Source organism: Lissotriton helveticus, chromosome 11 (genome assembly GCF_964261635.1).
Source record: "Lissotriton helveticus chromosome 11, aLisHel1.1, whole genome shotgun sequence".
Classification (NCBI taxonomy): domain Eukaryota; kingdom Metazoa; phylum Chordata; class Amphibia; order Caudata; family Salamandridae; genus Lissotriton; species Lissotriton helveticus.
In genome coordinates this window covers 1,006,653,730-1,006,672,529 of record NC_136072.1, presented here as the reverse complement: position 1 = coordinate 1,006,672,529, position 18,800 = coordinate 1,006,653,730, and the positions used below count along the sequence as shown (strand labels likewise).

Here is an 18,800-nt window from a genome sequence, read left to right as displayed (position 1 = left end):
TACTATGGAAATTGGTGAGAATGTCTGTAACAAAACCCCTGCCTGCAAGCTTTAACACAGTGTAATGCCAAATCCCCCTAAAAAGCCTATTGGCTTTACCAGATGATTTTCATAATAAATAAGTAAAGCCTACTCCCTTTGTCATGACTTTTCATATTAACTAAGGTATATAGCATTTATCAATGGCTTGACAACAGAACCAAATAATTTCTGCTGTATTAAGTGTAAGCATTCCTACAAAGCAAAACGTGCAAAACAAGCACTCTTTTTCATCTGAAGCACAATCAAGATAGTAAACATGCAGGCAGAACCAAATTCCCTTTCTCATTAGTCATAAAATTACAAATATGTGCAAAATTACAGTAGACAAAACAATATACATGCCTTCGTAAGCCGGCATAACAAGGATTCTCAAAGTGCATATCTTCTACCCCTCTGGTTTGTCACAGGGGTAACCAATACCAAAACCCTTGCCGGCTATGGTGGTCTGTGATATTCCCTGTAACAGAATTCCAGCCTACAATCTTTAACACAAAAAAAGTGATAACCCAGCTTTAAGGACCTATTGCCGTTTAACATACGCTTTTAACAAAAAAATGTCAGGGCTACTGTCTTTGTCATAACTTTTCAAAATAAACAGACCAGGCCTACAGCTATGATCAATGTCATCATAAGCAAATCAGTCCGGCAGTGGTAATCATAAGCTTTCCTAAAGGGCAAAATGTGCAATAGATGCATTATTTTTCAGCCGAAGTATACAACTTCTCGCTGATCAAATTCTGTGCTCAAGCATATTAACATGTGGGCAGAGTCCAAGCCCACTCCCATTAGCGCTTCCTAAAGCTTTTTTCTGTTGATCACATATGGAAAGTGACAGCTGCACTGTCAAGACAGACCTAAAAATAAACTTGTGAACCATCTTGATGCACTAGGATATCTTTATTGTAACTCCACTAAGGAGCAACACATGAGTAAATGTCTGATTTTTCAGGATTTTTCCGAACACTTTAGGAATACTCCTACAACTATCACTGATTCCCCGGTGTACTCGTACACTTTTACATGTACCCCCCCCCCCCACACTGAAATGTACAAATGTACATTTATGTATGTTGAAATGTGACACTAAAGAGAAATTGCACTTTGCTTTTACTGTTTGTTTCTTCTCTGGGACAATAATATTCCCCTCACCGAGAAACCTATTCACAAAGTCATCTTAATTTATTCAGAAGTTCCCTTCCCATTTCCACCCTGCAAACAGATTTATAACTTCCCTTGACAGGGGGATGCAAACAACATGCAAAATGTTTGAAAAGCAAGGCGCATATACAAGTAATATTTTATTTAGTAAAATCTATGCAGCACATTTTCCATATATGACATATTACTTATTGTGAGAAAACAAGAACGGGGGTTGAAGGGTCTAAGGAAAGTTTATAGACCTGCCCAGGTTGTTATCCCCTAATGTACAATGTATAAATACACAAAAACCTGGGTGTCTGGTAGGAAACAGAAGTGTTTCAGGAACCATACATCATATAAAGTCAACAAAAATGTCTGACTAAAATACCCAGATGGATTCCTAATTAAGTTTTGACAATCCAACGCATGTGACCACCAGCAAAAGTAAGTGAGATCCAAGATCCAGAGATGGATTACCATCAAAGTCTTGTTGGTGATCTGATTTTTCTCATCTGGTCATCCACAAGGCTGGGCTGGTGTGTCTCCAGATCAGCGAGACTACTGCCAAGACCGCCTGGTAGGACTGGGGTCAAACCCACAATCGCCTGTTTGACCATGCGTGGGATCACCAAATGGAACAAAGAGCAGTGCAAAAAGTGAAATTCTAAGGAAATAAAGTAAAAAAGGAATAGAAACCTCACAGCAAGGAAAGCTTTAATAACCGTGAGTTTCTTTCTATTTAAAAACCAGAACAGCGCAAAACCGCAGTGTAAACAAATGACTGCATAGGGGCAAACATGTTTCTGCCATACAGGGGAAAACTCCCTTGGCTTTCATCAGGGCCTCTGTTCTTAAGGACTATTGCTACTGCTAGTGAAATTCACACAATTAAAGAAAATAAATATTAGTGACAATTTCAAAGGATATAGTCTCTTATTCCTCTTTGTCAGCTGGTGTATACATCACCCACAAAAGCAAAGGTGGTATAAATACATTGGATATAAACAATATCAATAATATGGAAGGGAACATAATAGTTCCTAACTCACCCATGTTGACAGGGGAAATTACCTCACCTCACCTGGACCAAGCTCAGAGTAAAGGGAGGCCACGCTCTAAGGATGAAAAAAGGGGGGGGGCCAAAATCAATATATAGCTCAAAAACTGGGCTTATTTACTTATTTGGAACCCTATCAATATCTTCTCCTGAGCTATATTTTCTAACAACCAAAAGGTAGCTAAGCTCACCCACCGGCACCAAAACCTTATTAACTAGAGAGATAGTTGTTTTGAATCGTGTAAATATTGGTTCTCAAAGTAACAGCTAGCTCTCACCTCTCCGTCGTTGCCCCGAGTAGAATCTGAGGTTGGAGGAGGCAACGTGTGGGAGGAGTGAGGCTATCCTTATAGGTGCATCCTACTCGTTGTGCACCTATCAACTAATGCTGTATTCAATTCCAATCGACAACAGCGTTCTAATACTAATCCGTTGCGGGGTTAGTTAAAATAACAAACAACGAATAAACTGTGAATAAACTCACGTAATAGGAAAGGGCTTAAGTGAATCTTAGCGGCCATTGTTGAAGATTTGTTGTGGTTAACGCGTAGCCAAAGCGCGTATTCCCGCGAGATTCAAACTGAACTACAAAGGGAGGGGATTGTAGTTCAAAGAGCTCACGCACGAATGAAGGGCGCATTTGTAGTTCATGTGCACAACGTGCGTGGCTATTGGACACTGTACTCCGAGATAATGGGAGTTGTAGTCCAGGAAGCGATGTATGCAGCGCTCATGATTATAATGTTATTTAAAGCGCTAAAAGACAAATGACAGCATGCCTCGAAATAGAGGAATCATTAAAGACAAGGAATCCTAATAAATATCTGATTCTGATTAATAATGAGCGATGTAAGTGACTTAGCGAGGGGCCAGCTGGACCCAAAGAAAAGTCCATTAACAGGCTTATAAAAATTACAGCCCAGATCTGAATGTTAAAACTTCTTTTATTGAAAATGTCAGTGGCACATTTAGAACAGAAGCTATTAGGAAGCCAAAATTAGGGAACGACCTTCATTGGATAATATGTAAGCTACCCTTAGGATGTATATAAAGGAGGAGTGATGGTAGTTTCTATACACTCCTATAAACTATATCTCCTGTCAGGAACATGGTAAACTGATGTTATAATAATGTGTCTATGTGGCTGGAAAACTGATGCTATAAGTGTAGCAGGTATAGTATGCTATCTTGAATAAGCATGGGTGGATTTTGCGGATCCACGATTCGCGGATTTGCGTATTCACGGATCGTGGATCCGCAAAATCCGCGGATTTTGCGGATTTGCGTACCCGCGGATTTGGGGCGGGGCTTCCATGCGAGTGCACATGCCTCTTGTGTGTATAAAAGGTCAGAGACCGATCAGAGCAGCAGATGAAAGATGCAAAGGCCTCTGGGTAGATGTATAGTGCTTTTACTACACTACAGCTGCCTAAAGTGCCAGAGAGTTGTCTACAGCGACCAGGTGTGTGTTACTATGCAATTGCGCCGAAGGGCGCAGGGGTCCCTTGAGTGAGCTGCCCATCATAGTGGGTAAATGGCGGGAAGACGGTGCACACCGCGAGTGTGTGGGCGGGGCCAAACGGACGGCGCTTCCATGCGAGTGCACATCCCTCTAGTGTGTATAAAAGGTCAGAGACCGATCAGAGCAGCAGATAAAGATACAGAAGCTCCTGGCCACAGGAACAGCACGAGGATTGCGCTCGTGAAAGTCAAGAATGCAAAGGCCTCTGCCCAGCATCACACCTAATTTTCGATGGTATATTTAGGAAGAAGGCACATCTGCCCAGCCTTGACAACGCTCACGATTGGTTTTGGGCAGATGAATGAGTCACTGAATTTAAGCTTCAACTAGGGCACATGCTTAATCGGTATTATTCCATTCCTGGCCTGTTGTAACTAATTTACGATGGCGCCGGCAAGCTGCCAGCGCCATCCTAAAATAGTTACTAAATTAGCTTCAACAGGAAGCTCTAATAGATTAAATAAAGCAGGCGCTCGATGACCTGCTTTATCTTATCTATTAGAGCTTCCTGTTGAAGCTAATTTAGTAACTATCTTAGGATGGCGCTGGCAGCTTGCCGGCGCCATCGTAAATTAGTTACAACAGGCCAGGAATGGTTGAACTTTTGCCCCCGGAATCCGCCGCTCGCGGATTGGGAATTTTCAGTAAATTCGCGAGAGTTCGCGGATCGCGGATTTGCCGAAAATTCGCAAAATCCGCGAGCGTAGCGGATTTTGCGCTCATGCTTAATCTTGAATCATAATGTGGTCCGTGAACTTGGAGGACCAACCTAGTCTGGTAATCAATCTGAGTTCCAAGACACTGTCCATCCTAGAAGAAGTAGTTCTGAACAAGGGCCTGGGATATGTCATTACTGACAAAGGTGATCCTTTTAAACTTCAGGTAGAGTTGGCAAACTTTTTTCGGAAACTCCGTTTACATTACTTTTTCAAAGACAAAGAAACCACCGACACGGATACAAAAGATAAAAATACTGGACTTAGGCCTAAGTCGAGTTTTTTACCACCGATCCACTCCAAACCTCCGCAAGTAGCTACTTTTGAAAAAGCTGTGAAAGAAGATATACAAAAACTGTGGCAAGGACCTACCAATACGTTCAAATGCTGTCATTTGTCTTTTAGCGCTTTAAATAACATTATAATCATGAGCGCTGCATACATCGCTTCCTGGACTACAACTCCCATTATCTCGGAGTACAGTGTCCAATAGCCACGCACGTTGTGCACATGAACTACAAATGCGCCCTTCATTCGTGCGTGAGCTCTTTGAACTACAATCCCCTCCCTTTGTAGTTCAGTTTGAATCTCGCGGGAATACGCGCTTTGGCTACGCGTTAACCACAACAAATCTTCAACAATGGCCGCTAAGATTCACTTAAGCCCTTTCCTATTACGTGAGTTTATTCACAGTTTATTCGTTGTTTGTTATTTTAACTAACCCCGCAACGGATTAGTATTAGAACGCTGTTGTCGATTGGAATTGAATACAGCATTAGTTGATAGGTGCACAACGAGTAGGATGCACCTATAAGGATAGCCTCACTCCTCCTACACGTTGCCTCCCCCAACCTCAGATTCTACTCGGGGCAACGACGGAGAGGTGAGAGCTAGCTGTTAGTTTGAGAACCAATATTTACACGATTCAAAACAACTATCTCTCTAGTTAATAAGGTTTTGGTACCGGTGGGTGAGCTTAGCTACCTTTTGGTTGTTAGAAAATATAGCTCAGGAGAAGATATTGATAGGGTTCCAAATAAGTAAATAAGCCCAGTTTTTGAGCTATATCTTGATTTTGGACCCCCCCTTTTTTTCATCCTTAGAGCGTGGCCTCCCTTTACTCTGAGCTTGGTCCAGGTGAGGTGAGGTAATTTCCCCTGTCAACATGGGTGAGTTAGGAACTATTATGTTCCCTTCCATATTATTGATATTGTTTATATCCAATGTATTTATACCACCTTTGCTTTTGTAGGTGATGTATACACCAGCTGACAAGGAGGAATAAGAGACTATATCCTTTGAAATTGTCACTAATATTTATTTTCTTTAATTGTGTGACTTTCACTAGCAGTAGCAATAGTTCTTAAGAACAGAGGCCCTGATGAAAGCCAAGGGAATTTTCCCCTGTATGGCAGAAACATGTTGGCCCCTATGCAGTCATTTGTTTACACTGCGGTTTTGCGCTGTTCTGGTTTTTAAATAGAAAGAAACTCACGGTTATTAAAGCTTTCCTTGCTGTGAGGTTTCTATTCCTTTTTAACTTTATTTCCTTAGAATTTCACTTTTTGCACTGCTCTTTGTTCCATTTGGTGATCCCACGCATGGTCAAACAGGCGATTGTGGGTTTGACCCCAGTCCTACCAGGCGGTCTTGGCAGTAGTCTCGCTGATCTGGAGACACACCAGCCCAGCCCTGTGGATGACCAGATGAGAAAAATCAGATCACCAACAAGATTTTGATGGTAATCCATCTCTGGATCTTGGATCTCACTTACTTTTGCTGGTGGTCACATGCGTTGGATTGTCAAAACTTAATTAGGAATCCATCTGGGTATTTTAGTCAGACATTTTTGTTGACTTTATATGATGTATGGTTCCTGAAACACTTCTGTTTCCTACCAGACACCCAGGTTTTTGTGTATTTATATATTACTTATTGTGCCTACAGCCATGACAATGTATTTCCTTTATCGTATAGCATAGGTCTCATACCTCATTGAATTCGCTCAAGTTATCAACAGGAGTACTCTGTTTGATTCTGGCCTAGGCATCCAGGGACCCATTGTGTGTTGAAATGTCTCCTTCAACAAACAGACCAATAACATGCTTGAAATTGTCTCCGCCCTAATAACTTGCAGATACCCTATGTCCCCATGACTCCCCCCTCCCTTCCCCCTTATGTCCTGAAACCCTCGATTTCCACGTATGCCTACATGGGTCTGACTCTGCTCCTGTCCTCAAGGCCCCACTGTGTCCCATAACTTCTTTTCTCCACAGAGTCCTATGTGATTGTGCTGCATCGCCACTGGTCTTCAGAGGCCTCACAGTTGCTTAACACTTTCCTATTCCCTACAGTAATTGGAACAACACACCAAAATGTCTTACTCTACCCAGCCCTACGGTCTGGCAGCAATCATGTCTTAATGAATGTCAGGTTTGTTCCAGGCCTATTGTGTCTATGCCTACTATAGCCATACTCAGCTGAATTGCACAGAATTTTCAACCTTCTTCACCAACAAGGCCAACACTTTGGAAATTGAGCTCAAGATGGCAGCGGACAACATGCCCGTCAAACCACACAGACTGATCAACCCCATCCCGACAGTCAACCACGAGGAGTCAAAAAACACGGCGCATTGGGATACCTTCAAGCTTTACGATCAGAATACTATCGCCAAAACATTATCGGAAATCAAACCGAATAACCACTATAATGACCCTCTACAGGGAGAATACTACTCGATCGCCTCCAGGAATGGTCAAAAGAACAAGGGATTCTTTCAGATCTCCATTACGGGTTCCGGACCGGCCTGAGCACCGTAGATCAAGTGCTGAATTTAACACTGCTGGCTGGAAAATACGTCACAGCCAAAAAAACAAGTCTACACATGGTCTACGTTGACCTAACGGCAGCGTTTGACTGTGTGGAACATTCAAAACTCTGGTATATAATGCTGCATATGGGAATTGAGCCAGCAATAGTGAATTTCCTACGCGAGTTATACTCAGGCGCCACGGGAAAAGTACGTTACGGGACTGAAGGCCAACTCACAGACAGCTTCCAAATACAGAAGGGGGTCAGGCAAGGCTGTGTGCTGGCCCCCTTCTTATTTACGCTTTACACTAATGGACTGGAAGCTGCAATGCTGCAGGGCGTAACAGATTACCCAGAAGTCGACCGGCGACCAATACCGGCACTACTATACGCCGACGATGCGGTGATTCTTGCGCGCACCCCTATCCAGCTACAACAAGCATTAAATAACTATTGTACTTTTATGTCCAGCCTTAACTTAAAAGTCAATATTAAAAAAACCTACGTGATGCATGCCGGTAGAAGGGGGAAAAAACCGATGACAATTTTTGTAGACACACTGCCCCTTGAAAGAACTAAAACCTACTCATACCTCGGCATAACCATAGACGAAGACTTTAAATGGAAAGAAGCAATCAACTCACGTAAATTATCATTAATAAAAACAGTTGGTGCTATAAAAGCCTTCTCACTTCGTCTCGGAAAAAAACCTTTGGCCGAATTGATAAAGATCTATAACGCAAAATGCGTTACTACAGCGATCTTCGGCGCAGGAATTTGGGGAACAACAAACGTCGAACAAATCCAGAAAGTCGAAAACACCTTTTTAAAATTTCTCTTAGCTCTTCCAAAAAGTGCAACTACCTTTGGCAGTCATGCAGAATTAGGAGTGGACCATATCTCAGATATTATCAAGATCCAACCTATAATGCTGTGGCGCAGAATATGGGCCACGGACGAATGCCAGCTTACTAGAGAAATTATTACGGACTGTCTGAAACTAGACTGTATGAAGAAGATAAAATGGTTATCTTATGTAAAATCTTTTCTCACAGACGTTGGTTTGTTGAGGTTTTTTGATGAACCACAATCAGTAACAGACATATCAAAAAAGGACTTAAAAAAGCTATGTCTGTCTCATCTAATCCAACTACGAATTATGTCCGAAATAAGAAAGCCATCAGTCCAACACTGCCTAATGATACAACTTACCCCATCAATCCAACCGTATCTGCAGTATGACTTGACGCAATATGAAAAACTCCTTCTCACTCGTTTCAGATTTAACCTTTTTCACATCATGGTTTTATTTCCTTCCCAAAATGTTTGGTCAGGTACCACGATACCATGCCCCTGCGATCTTACTTCCCTACAGTCCACAATTCACGTAGTTTTTTTCTGTAAATTTTATACCCTGTTTCGTAAAAGGTGGATTTTACCAATTTTAAAAATAATGAATATCCAAAGGTGTCGTCCTGCATATTTGGCGCTGCAGTTTTTGGAAAACAGTGTAATAGCAAAATCCGTGGCACAATATTTAAAGGTGTGCCTGAGGCATCGTACGAACTTATGAAACTCACAGTGATCCCAAAAATGGACTGTAACAAATGTTTTGTCTTATTTTTAAAATGGATGTACAACTTTAACATAGTATGATTGACTATTTTTTTGTTTTAAAAATAATGCTTGTACGTGTACTTTTATGGCTTTCAAAACGAAAACCGAATAAAGTTCTTTTTGATTTGATTGATTTGACCCTCTACCTGCCAAATGTTTACAAAAAATCAACCACATCGTCATCCCTGTTTGGACCAGAATAATAAATGCCTCGCTATCACAAGGGATACTTCCTGATTGCTTAAAAACAGGCCAAGTGGTACCCATCATCAAAAAACCTACAGCAGACCCAGCAGACCCTAATAACTTTCGCCCAGTTACCAATATTCCAGTACTGGCCAAACTAATCGAGAAATGTGTACAAAACCAACTGAGCCAACACATTTCAAAGTTCACACTTCTAGACGACTGCCAATCTGGATTTAGAACAGGACACAGCACAGAAACAGCAATCGTGCATATTGTCGACGATGCATTACAGGCCCTAGATCAGAATAGATCATGTCTTCTAGTACTTCTGGACCTGTCCTCTGCATTCGACACGGTAAATCATGAAAAATTATTAAACAGGCTACATAACAGGATGGGAATATCGGGAAATGTGCTTAAATGGTTTGAATCCTTCCTTCAGAATAGATCTCAAAGATTTTTGGTCAGCCAGACACTATCCACATCATGTCCTAATGTGATCGGAGTCCCACAAGGATCTACACTATCTCCTTCACTCTTCAACCTGTATGTAGAACCATTGACAGAAATTCTTAGAGGTGAAAACATATCTTATCATATGTACGCAGACGACACACAGATATACATCAAGATCGCTTCTCTGGAAGAGATCGCGGCAATGAACGAGGCCGTAAAAATGTCATTAAACTGGTTGACCAGCAATCATCTGAAGCTAAATGCACAAAAAACGGAGTTCCTTTTAATCTCTCCACCCAAGAACCACATGGAAGTGAAAGAATGGGCTAAATTGATCACAGCCCTAAACTGCACTCCTACTCTAGTGGACTCAGCAAAATCATTAGGAATCACTTTAGACAAGAACCTTGACATGAGAACACATATCAAATCTATGGCAAAAAATGCACGCTTTCACCTGAACTATATCAGGAAAGTGAAACCATTCATCTCTGCGGCTGATCTCAAAATGGCAGTACAATCCTTAGTTATCTCAAGGATTGAATATGGATGTACTACTTTAGCAGGTCTACCAAAAATTTCCACGGCACCCCTAAAAGCATGTCTCAATTCTGCTGCAAGGATCATCACCGGAGCTAGGAAATTCGATCATATCACACCACACCTGAAATCTTTAAACTGGCTACCATATGAAGCGAGAATCCAATTTAAAATGGCATGTATCACACACAAAGCGCTTCACTTCAAAACACCAAGATACCTGGCTCAGAAAATAGAGCTATCTGGAGGAAACAGACTGGCCAGAAGTGCCAATGAACTGCTGCTGAGACCACCCATCTTCCGGAATAAGAAAACATACGACAGAGCTTTTTCAGAGGCAGCGCCTAGAATCTGGAACTCACTCCCACCAAATGTTAGGAAAATTACTAACACGGCAAGATTCAAGAGGGAAATTAAGATTTTCCTAATGAATACATTTCTCACTTAGGCAAGAAGAGACATCACCACCGCCGCGACAATGTGGGGCCAAAACAGTACTACTAAGGGAAGCAAATAGAAAGCCTCTAATTGCACAGGGAATAATCTAGAGGTGATATACTTACCCAGAACCTGAAGGGAAAATGCACAGATAAAGACTAGTGGTCCTATTGTTATTATACTACAATTTACAGTACTGTAAGCAATATGATTAGCATGTATGATAAACTTAAGAAGAACACAACCGAAATTATATTGAAATTTGCACATGCCGATGCCAAGTGGTAGGTCAATATACTACGCCATTGTACTTATTAGGAGAAAAGGTTGTACTATCGTATACCTACCCACCACATATCAATATGAATCGTTCTTCTACATTACTATATACCTTCCTACCTCATTCTCTGAATGTTTTTGATATGCAAGACTTAGCCCTAAACCACTTATTGTATTGTATGGTATTTGTATTTGTATTCTGTGAAGCGCTCTGATACCCATGGGTCACGTTCGCGCTATACAAAACTTTCTAAATAAAAAAAAATAAAAAATAAAATAAATACGAAGCTGATACCATGATCAGCTATAACCTTTGCTCAGTCAGACACTGAAGGGCTATCAAGAAGGGAAACTCACTACCCTGGAAAACACGCACAATATGGTGTTGCTTGGTATTTGTGTTCAAATTCTACAAAAAATCCACTGACTAGAGCCCAAGCTACTAGAAACTGGGCCAGGCAAGTGTTTGGTGAGCAACGAAGACTGTGCAAGAGATGTGAGGAGATACCCTGCACTAAGTGAAAGTAGTTTTTTTTTGCAAAGGGCGATGTGTATTCAGAGCTTTTGGTGCACAGCACAATGATTGCATGCCTGTTGCAGGGATAAAGCAGTTAACTTGGTCATGGACAACCTAACTCTGTTAGGTGAGGGTAGCATTGTTGTATTATCTGAACACGACACAAGATAAAACTTGATACATCATGAGAAAAGCAACTGCTCAAAAGAGACAACCTAGAAACACAATGTCCAACCGTCATTTAAGGACAACTCGTTTTTGATGGGATCGGTATCACTTGTCAAGCCAGCAAAGTATGTTGCATTATATTGTGAGGCACTTGAAAGTTGGGCTATTTCTCCAGTTTGCCAACTGCCCACTAGCTCTGAGGCCAAGGTACTGCAAACCTGTCTAACCCAGAAACCCAGGCATAATTCTCCATCATATTTCCTTTAGGCTTCCTGGGCATATTACAAATGCAGGCACCATCCCTGGCCGGGCTCAAAGCACACAGGCGCCTTATCAGAACAACCAGCTAGGCTACCTATGGCGATGTTCTTGACCAAGCCTCAAGCTTCTTGTGGACTGAATAACCTCTAAAAGTGCGGTCCTCACTGAGGACCTGTTGAAATGAGGAGTCCTGAAATTTGTCTTTGTTCCTACACCCTTTTCAGCTTTGGAAACAGGTAAATGTATCTATTAGAGCGAGGCTGCATCAAAGGTTTGACTGCATAGACAGTCTGGAGAGTGGAGAGGGAGAGGTTTCATGACTCCTAGAAGATATCCCTGGCCTGCACCTATATCTCTTGGATAGTGTGCCACCACCACCACCTTGCACCCTCTACCCTTTCCTGCATTCTCTTCCCAATCTGTCTTGCGCTACCCTCTTTCTAACTGCTGGACAGACGCCCAAGAACAGCTGCTCACAATGCACTGTTGATCTGCACTTTTTGGTATTAGTGCTTTGGGGAAGACCGCGAAATCCACAAAGCTCCTTCCTCATTGAGTCTGCATGGTTGCCTTCCTCATTCTTAGCCCCTCATTTCCATCTCGCTCTGTCTCTTTCCCATCACTAGGTATCTGACCCCACTATCCTCGTCCCTTTGTGATGACACAACGATAATTTAAAGCCCTGAGTAAATAAGCACTATATCATAACATACCTCATACTTATACAGAAAGTCCCATATATAAACAGATAAAAGTGTGTGTTTATGCTAATAAGCCTAAACATAAAAACATAGATAGATAGATATGCCAAAACACACATTTGTACACAAGTGCACATATATACATGCACATTTATAGACGCCTAGCATACACAGCCATTTATGCACGTGTATATACAATAAGCGTATAGGTGCACTTATATGGTCACGCGAGTGTGTGTGCGTGTCAGCGCTCCTCTGTAAGGGAGACTCGGAAATACTGAATGCACATTTGCATGCATTAAGCGCTACCAGTGTATTGGTGATAAGAACACAAAAGCCATTCAGGCTTCAGTCACGAAACGTCTGCTTTGTGCGGGATGCAAGCTACTCAACTACATGTCAGAACGGTGTTTAAAACAATTTCGGCATTTCACAGCTTGCCCCGAGCAAATTATTTTACGTGGTACAATTTATAGCTAACTTCAGCTGGAGGAGCCCCGACCACTGCCCGTAACCAAATTGCCATGTAAAGTTTAGCACAATAAATATTGCATAGGTGCCTCTGGAAGGAAGCTCGGTTGCAGCAATGCTGCAGAGCGTGCAGGCAGCCTAGGGTTCACGGGCAGCTCTTACAGGAGTCTGCTGCTTTCCGTGGCCTTTGGGAACACCCCACGGTTATTTTCGGAATACATATGTCGTTTTGCGCCTGCAGGCTGCGGTGAGACTTACGGCAGATGCCTGAGTTGAAATAAATCATCCTCCATGGCCGTGCTGCTTAGGGTGCTCTCCGGTGCTCATCGCTGTTACATTGTGCGGACGGCTTCGCACTCAGGCATTCAGGAGCTGTGGGCGCTGGACAGCTCCCAGCCTGAAATGAACAGTGGCTCCTGCACTCGGGAGTGAGTAGCACACCCGCAGGCTGTCTTTTCTTTCCATTTAGAAGTCAGTCCTCTTTTTATGTCCAAGATGGACCCTTTCGATGTGCACCTCCTCCAGTGCACGAACTTTTGAAATTAGAATTTGGTACCGTTGCATGCAGCAACAGCGAATTATAAATCACAATTTTTGTTAAAAAAAAAAAGTAATATAAAGAGATATTTAAATATGGTTACATTTCTAGCTTTGATCTTAATAAACTGCATATCACATATTAGCGTTAACATGTTGTTTTTTACATTTTTATCATGAGTCAATGTATGATGACAAGCTTTTCTAATTAATCAGTTAAAAACTACAAATTCTAATCAGTACATTGGGAAATGTGTACATTTCAAGATGGTCGCCAAATTCACAATCCGAGAGGACTACACCTACCATTGTTACGGTGCACTGAAAGCCATTGGAATGAGAAGAATATAAGAAATGGCAAGGCAATAAGCTAGCCGCCAGTTTGTATTCCAGTTGTCACGTGAGACATTGTGCTCTGTTTTTGGACATTTCTGTTCATTGACAAAAATGTGTACATGTGTTACACGTCTGTGGGGAAAAAAGATGGACAGGTCAATTAAGATATCTGTATCGGAGCTTAAATACAGTAGGAGCGAACAAATCAGGGACATGCAAAAAGCAGGGTGGCGATGTACGTAAACCATAACTTGTAATCATTGTCCTTTGTGCTAACAGAAGGGATGGCGAGCCATTGGTATGCCCAAATTTTCACATATTGCCAAACGTTTCCGGTTGAGTACAAAATAAAGTAGCAGACAGTATACCTAGTATATAACATGGGATGGATGTGCTTTAAGGTACAACATGAGTATGTTTCACAAGATGGAAAAAGTACTACAACAGATATGCAAGACATACATATGAAGAGGAACACAGATCAGAAGGATGATAAAATATAACCTACTAGCAGCCCGTCCCGACGTTGTCCGGGTATGAATTGCTGCCGGCCAGTAGTATATTGTTTTGTAGGATTTCGTTTTGATAGCATTTCTTATCTGTGACAGGCCTGTGAAACGCTCCGATTCACAGTGCACTGCTGATGCACTTAAGAGTGCACGTTCAGTAGTGTGTGAACTCAAGTTTCCCTACTTTATTTTTCATTGCAATATTGTATAGCGCGAACTTGACGACATGGCATGAGCACAATTTACATTACAGAAGAACACATTCATTTATGGTAGGCACGGGGAGACAAAGCGATTTGCCTGGAATCACAGGATGATGAGCTGATGCCGAGATACGAACGTAGCTCCCCAGCTCTAAAGTTCGCAATTCTAGAACTTGTGGCGGGAGGTGTGTCTAAAAGTGTATGTCGGTGCTGGCCTTCAATGAGAGACCTGTGCATTTTTCAAATGGATGGTGAAAAAATATGAGTATGTTGCTGGAGATGTGGGCCGCCGTTCCACCAATGTACTTACCGGGGGAGTGTAAACACCCATTATTCCGCAACTTTCTTTCTGCATACCATCACTGCGCATAATTTCATTACGAAAGTACCATGACTCCGCAATGCCATTATAACGCATGGCATTACATTTTATATGCTTTTACCACGCATACATTTACAACGGAATTCGCTGTAAATGTATGAATGGTAAAAGCATGTTTTTTTAAAAATGTTTGGATAAGGTAAGTATGGGTATAGGGGTATATGTTTTGGGGTACTGAGGTATATGTTTTGGGGTGTTTGGGTATTTTAAGGGTTCAGATATAGTTTTGGGTTATGGGGTACAGGGGTGAGTTTAGGGATAGGTATGGGTTTTGGGGTACAGGGGTATTTTAAGGGTTCAGGGCTAGGTTTGGGATTTGGGGTACAGGGGTATTTTTAGGGTTCAGGGTTAGGTTTGGGTTTTGGGGTACAGGGGTGTTTTAGGGTTCAGGTGTAGGTTTGGGTTTCGGGGTACAGGGTTATTTTTAGGGTTCAGGGCTAGGTTTGGGTTTTGGGGTACAGGGGTACTTTTAGGGTTCAGTGGTAGGTTCGGGTTTTGGGGTACAGGGGTATTTTAAGGGTTCAGGGCTAGGTTTGGGTTTTGGGGTACAGGGGTATTTTTAGGGTTCAGGGGTAGGTTTGGGTTTTGAGGTACAGGGGTATTTATAGGGTTCAGGGCTAGGTTTGTGTTTTGGGGTACAGGGGTATTTTTAGGGTTTAGGGATAGGGTTGGGTTTTGGGTTACAGGGTATATTTATAGGGTTAAGGTGGGTTAGTGTTTAAGGGTGTTGGGGTATTTTAAGGAGTAAGGGTGGGTGATGATTATGGGTGCAGGGGTATTTAAAGGGAGCAGGGTGGGATTAGAACACGATATGAGACATGGCATGAAGGGCGGAACGTACAACACGCCCCCAGCGTTTGTCACGCCTCCAGCACACGCCCACAGCACAACGCAGACACGCCCACAAGGGACTACTTTGCTGGCACGGTTCTTTTACCTTTCAAATGTATATGGTGGGCGTCTGCATAGCCTATGTCCTTCTGCTGCAACTGCCCTTTCCAACGCTTTATTGGGTGTTGTGATTGGTGCTGTGGTTCCTGAGATTACCCGCCTCAAAGATTTGGGCTCTCTCTTTATTATATTAGTATGGATATTCAAGAACACATATACATATAATTAAAAATTTGCAAACATACGTGACAAGAATTTTCAATTCTATTTAGGACAAGGAGGCGAGGATTATGCTTATCTCATTTCTTTATAGGAAATGCTCAGCAGCCAATAAACAGTAACCAAAAAACTACAGTACCCATGACCACTAGGGTAACAACCATAGAGTACACAGTATAAAAGGTCCTAATGATAGTCTTTCTTCCTCTTTCTTTGTCGAGGAAACAGTTCAGATCAAACAGGAAAACAAACGTAGACCATCAGGAACGAAGTAACAAACGCCGGAGATGTCCAAACGAACTGGATGCAGGCAGCTGAAGAACACAGGATCCCAAAGCCAAGAAAGGGAAACGAAGGCAGTTGGCACTGGCAAAGCTCTACTTCGGGTCAGAACCTGAAAAGAGACATACAGCCGTAATACACATATAGTGCAGGAACTCAGTAATCCAAAAAAGAGGGGAGGAAGAAAACAAGGGATGTGAAGAAATTCAGCATCAACAATAAAGATCAAAGCAATATAACAATGCAAATGAAGAACAATGGGTGGGATAATCCTCGGCTCCTTGTCCTTAATAGAATTGAAAATTCTTGTCACGTATGTTTGCAAATTTTGAATTCTATGTCAGGACAGGAGGCTCCGATTATGCTTGTTCAAAGCTGATCCACCACAACAGACGCAATATGATCAATTGGCTTATAGTAAAATGTTTTGAAAACAGAATCAGAAGACCAATCTGCGGCCTTCATAATGTCAAAAAGAGTGACACCCATGGACAATGCTTTAGAAGCCATCGCCCCACGTGCTGAATGTGCACCAAAAACAGAAACATCAATGCCAGCCTCCGACATGAGCCATCGCACCCAGCGCGCTAAAGTAGCAGGTGTTACAGGGCGAAAGGGTTTCTGCAAAGCAATTAACAATTGACCATGCATATCTGAACGTAAAGGAGCAGTACTTACTTCGTAATCCTTGACACATTGCACAACACAAAGGTTGGGATGAGTGGGAAAGGATGGCTAGGTAATAGAAGTAGTATTAGATTTAGTACGTCTAGAAAGGAGAAATGTAACGCCCTCGGGCGTAAAGCTGTGACCCGCCAGGTCCAAAGCCCGAACATCAGACACTCGTTTGCAAGAAACAAGGCACAACAACATAGTTAACTTTGCCGACAGTTGTTTGCGGGACAGCAAAGAATTAGGAGGCCAAGCCTCTAGAAACCGCAGGACGATGGAAACGTCCCATAAAGAGACATACTTAGGACACAGCGGTTTCGTTAGACGGATATCCTTAAGCAATTTGGTAATTAAAGGATGCTCACCTGCAGGCTTACCATCCACCTGGATATGCCCTGCCGAAATGGCAGAACTAACATTGTTGACCGTCCTGTAAGCTAGACCAGAAGAGGCAAGAGAAGCCAGAAAGTTAATGATCAAGGAGACATCCGCTGAAGTGGGATCAACTTCCCGTTGAACACACCAGTCACACCAACGCTTCCAAGATCCCTTGTATCGTTTGTGAGTATTGGGAGACCAAGCCTCACTAATGAATCTGGAAGCATCTCGAGAAAGGCCTGGGATCGACCAACGATCCCCGAAATTCGCCACGCCAGTAGCTGGAGATTGCCGGACAGAATCAGAGGATGCGGATCTTCGAGAGGATCCAGCAAGAGATTCCACTTCTGGGGAAGAAGGATTGGCACAGCGCAACACATCTCTAGGAGAACCGGGAACCACGCTTGAGCCCTCCAGAGCGGAGCAATCAGAATCAGTTCTGATTGATAACGTTTCGCGTAAGCCAGGACTCTGGGAATCAACATGAACGGGGGAAATGCATAGCACAGACTCGTCAGCCAAGCCTGAAGAAAGGCATCTGTGGCCAGGGCTTGCGGATCCGGCCTCCAACTGTAAAACAGCGGGAGTTGGGTGTTGAGGCGAGAGGCAAACAGGTCGATGTGACACTGGCCCCAGCTCCGAAGGAGAGAACGGAAAACGCGAGGATGAAGCCTCCAGTCGCTGAAATCCCAAAGATGTCTCGAATGCCAATCCGCAATCTTATTGTTGCGGCCGGGAAGATACTCTGCAATAACAGTGATCTTCTGCTGCAGGCAATAGTGCCAAAAATCCTTGGCTATCTCCGCCAGAACTTTGGACCGAGTCCCGCCCATCTTGTTGACATAGCGGACTGCTGATACGTTGTCCATCCGGAGAAGTATGCAGCAATTGGACTGATGGGGAGTAAAACATCTGATCGCGAAGGACCCAGCCAGGAGTTCCAGGCAATTGATGTGGAGAGACAACTCCTGAGGAGACCAACAACCCCCCGTCGAGACAAGACCGCATCGGGCTCCCCAACCCCAGCGACTGGCATCGGACTCTATCACTAGTTCCGGTGACGCACCGAACAGGGCTCCCAAGCCTCCATGTGATCCAGCCACCATTGCATCTCCCACCTCACCTCCTCCGACAGAGGAATCAGATCTGAATATCTGAGGCCTTTCTGGAGATGACGGATCTTCAAACGTTGCATTGCTCTGTAATGCAGAGGACCCGGGAAGATCGCCTGTATAGAGGACGCCAACAGACCTACGACACGTGCTAACGATCTCAATGACACAGTCTGTTTGGAAAGAACGGAGGTTAACTCCCTCTTGATATACCGAATCTTCTGGTTGGGTAACAGAAACTGACAAGCAATGGAATCGATCTGGAAGCCCAGGAAATCTATCGTTTGAGTCGGATTCAAAACGGATTTCTGTACGTTGACCAGAAAATCCAGAGACTGTAATAGGTCGATG

General features: G+C 43.0%; 1 protein-coding gene across 1 annotated transcript in view; it reads right to left on the bottom strand.

Annotated features, from left to right (window-relative positions):
- The window catches only part of SVOP (SV2 related protein), a 381,533-nt gene extending 368,271 nt beyond the window's left edge, over window positions 1–13,262 (bottom strand). Inside the window, exon 1 of the mRNA XM_078667399.1 lies at window positions 13,187–13,262. Within this exon, the coding sequence (XP_078523525.1) occupies window positions 13,187–13,221 (35 nt within the window). The 5' untranslated portion in view covers window positions 13,222–13,262. The remainder of the gene's footprint in view (window positions 1–13,186) is intronic.
- Window positions 13,263–18,800: the final 5,538 nt, after the last annotated feature.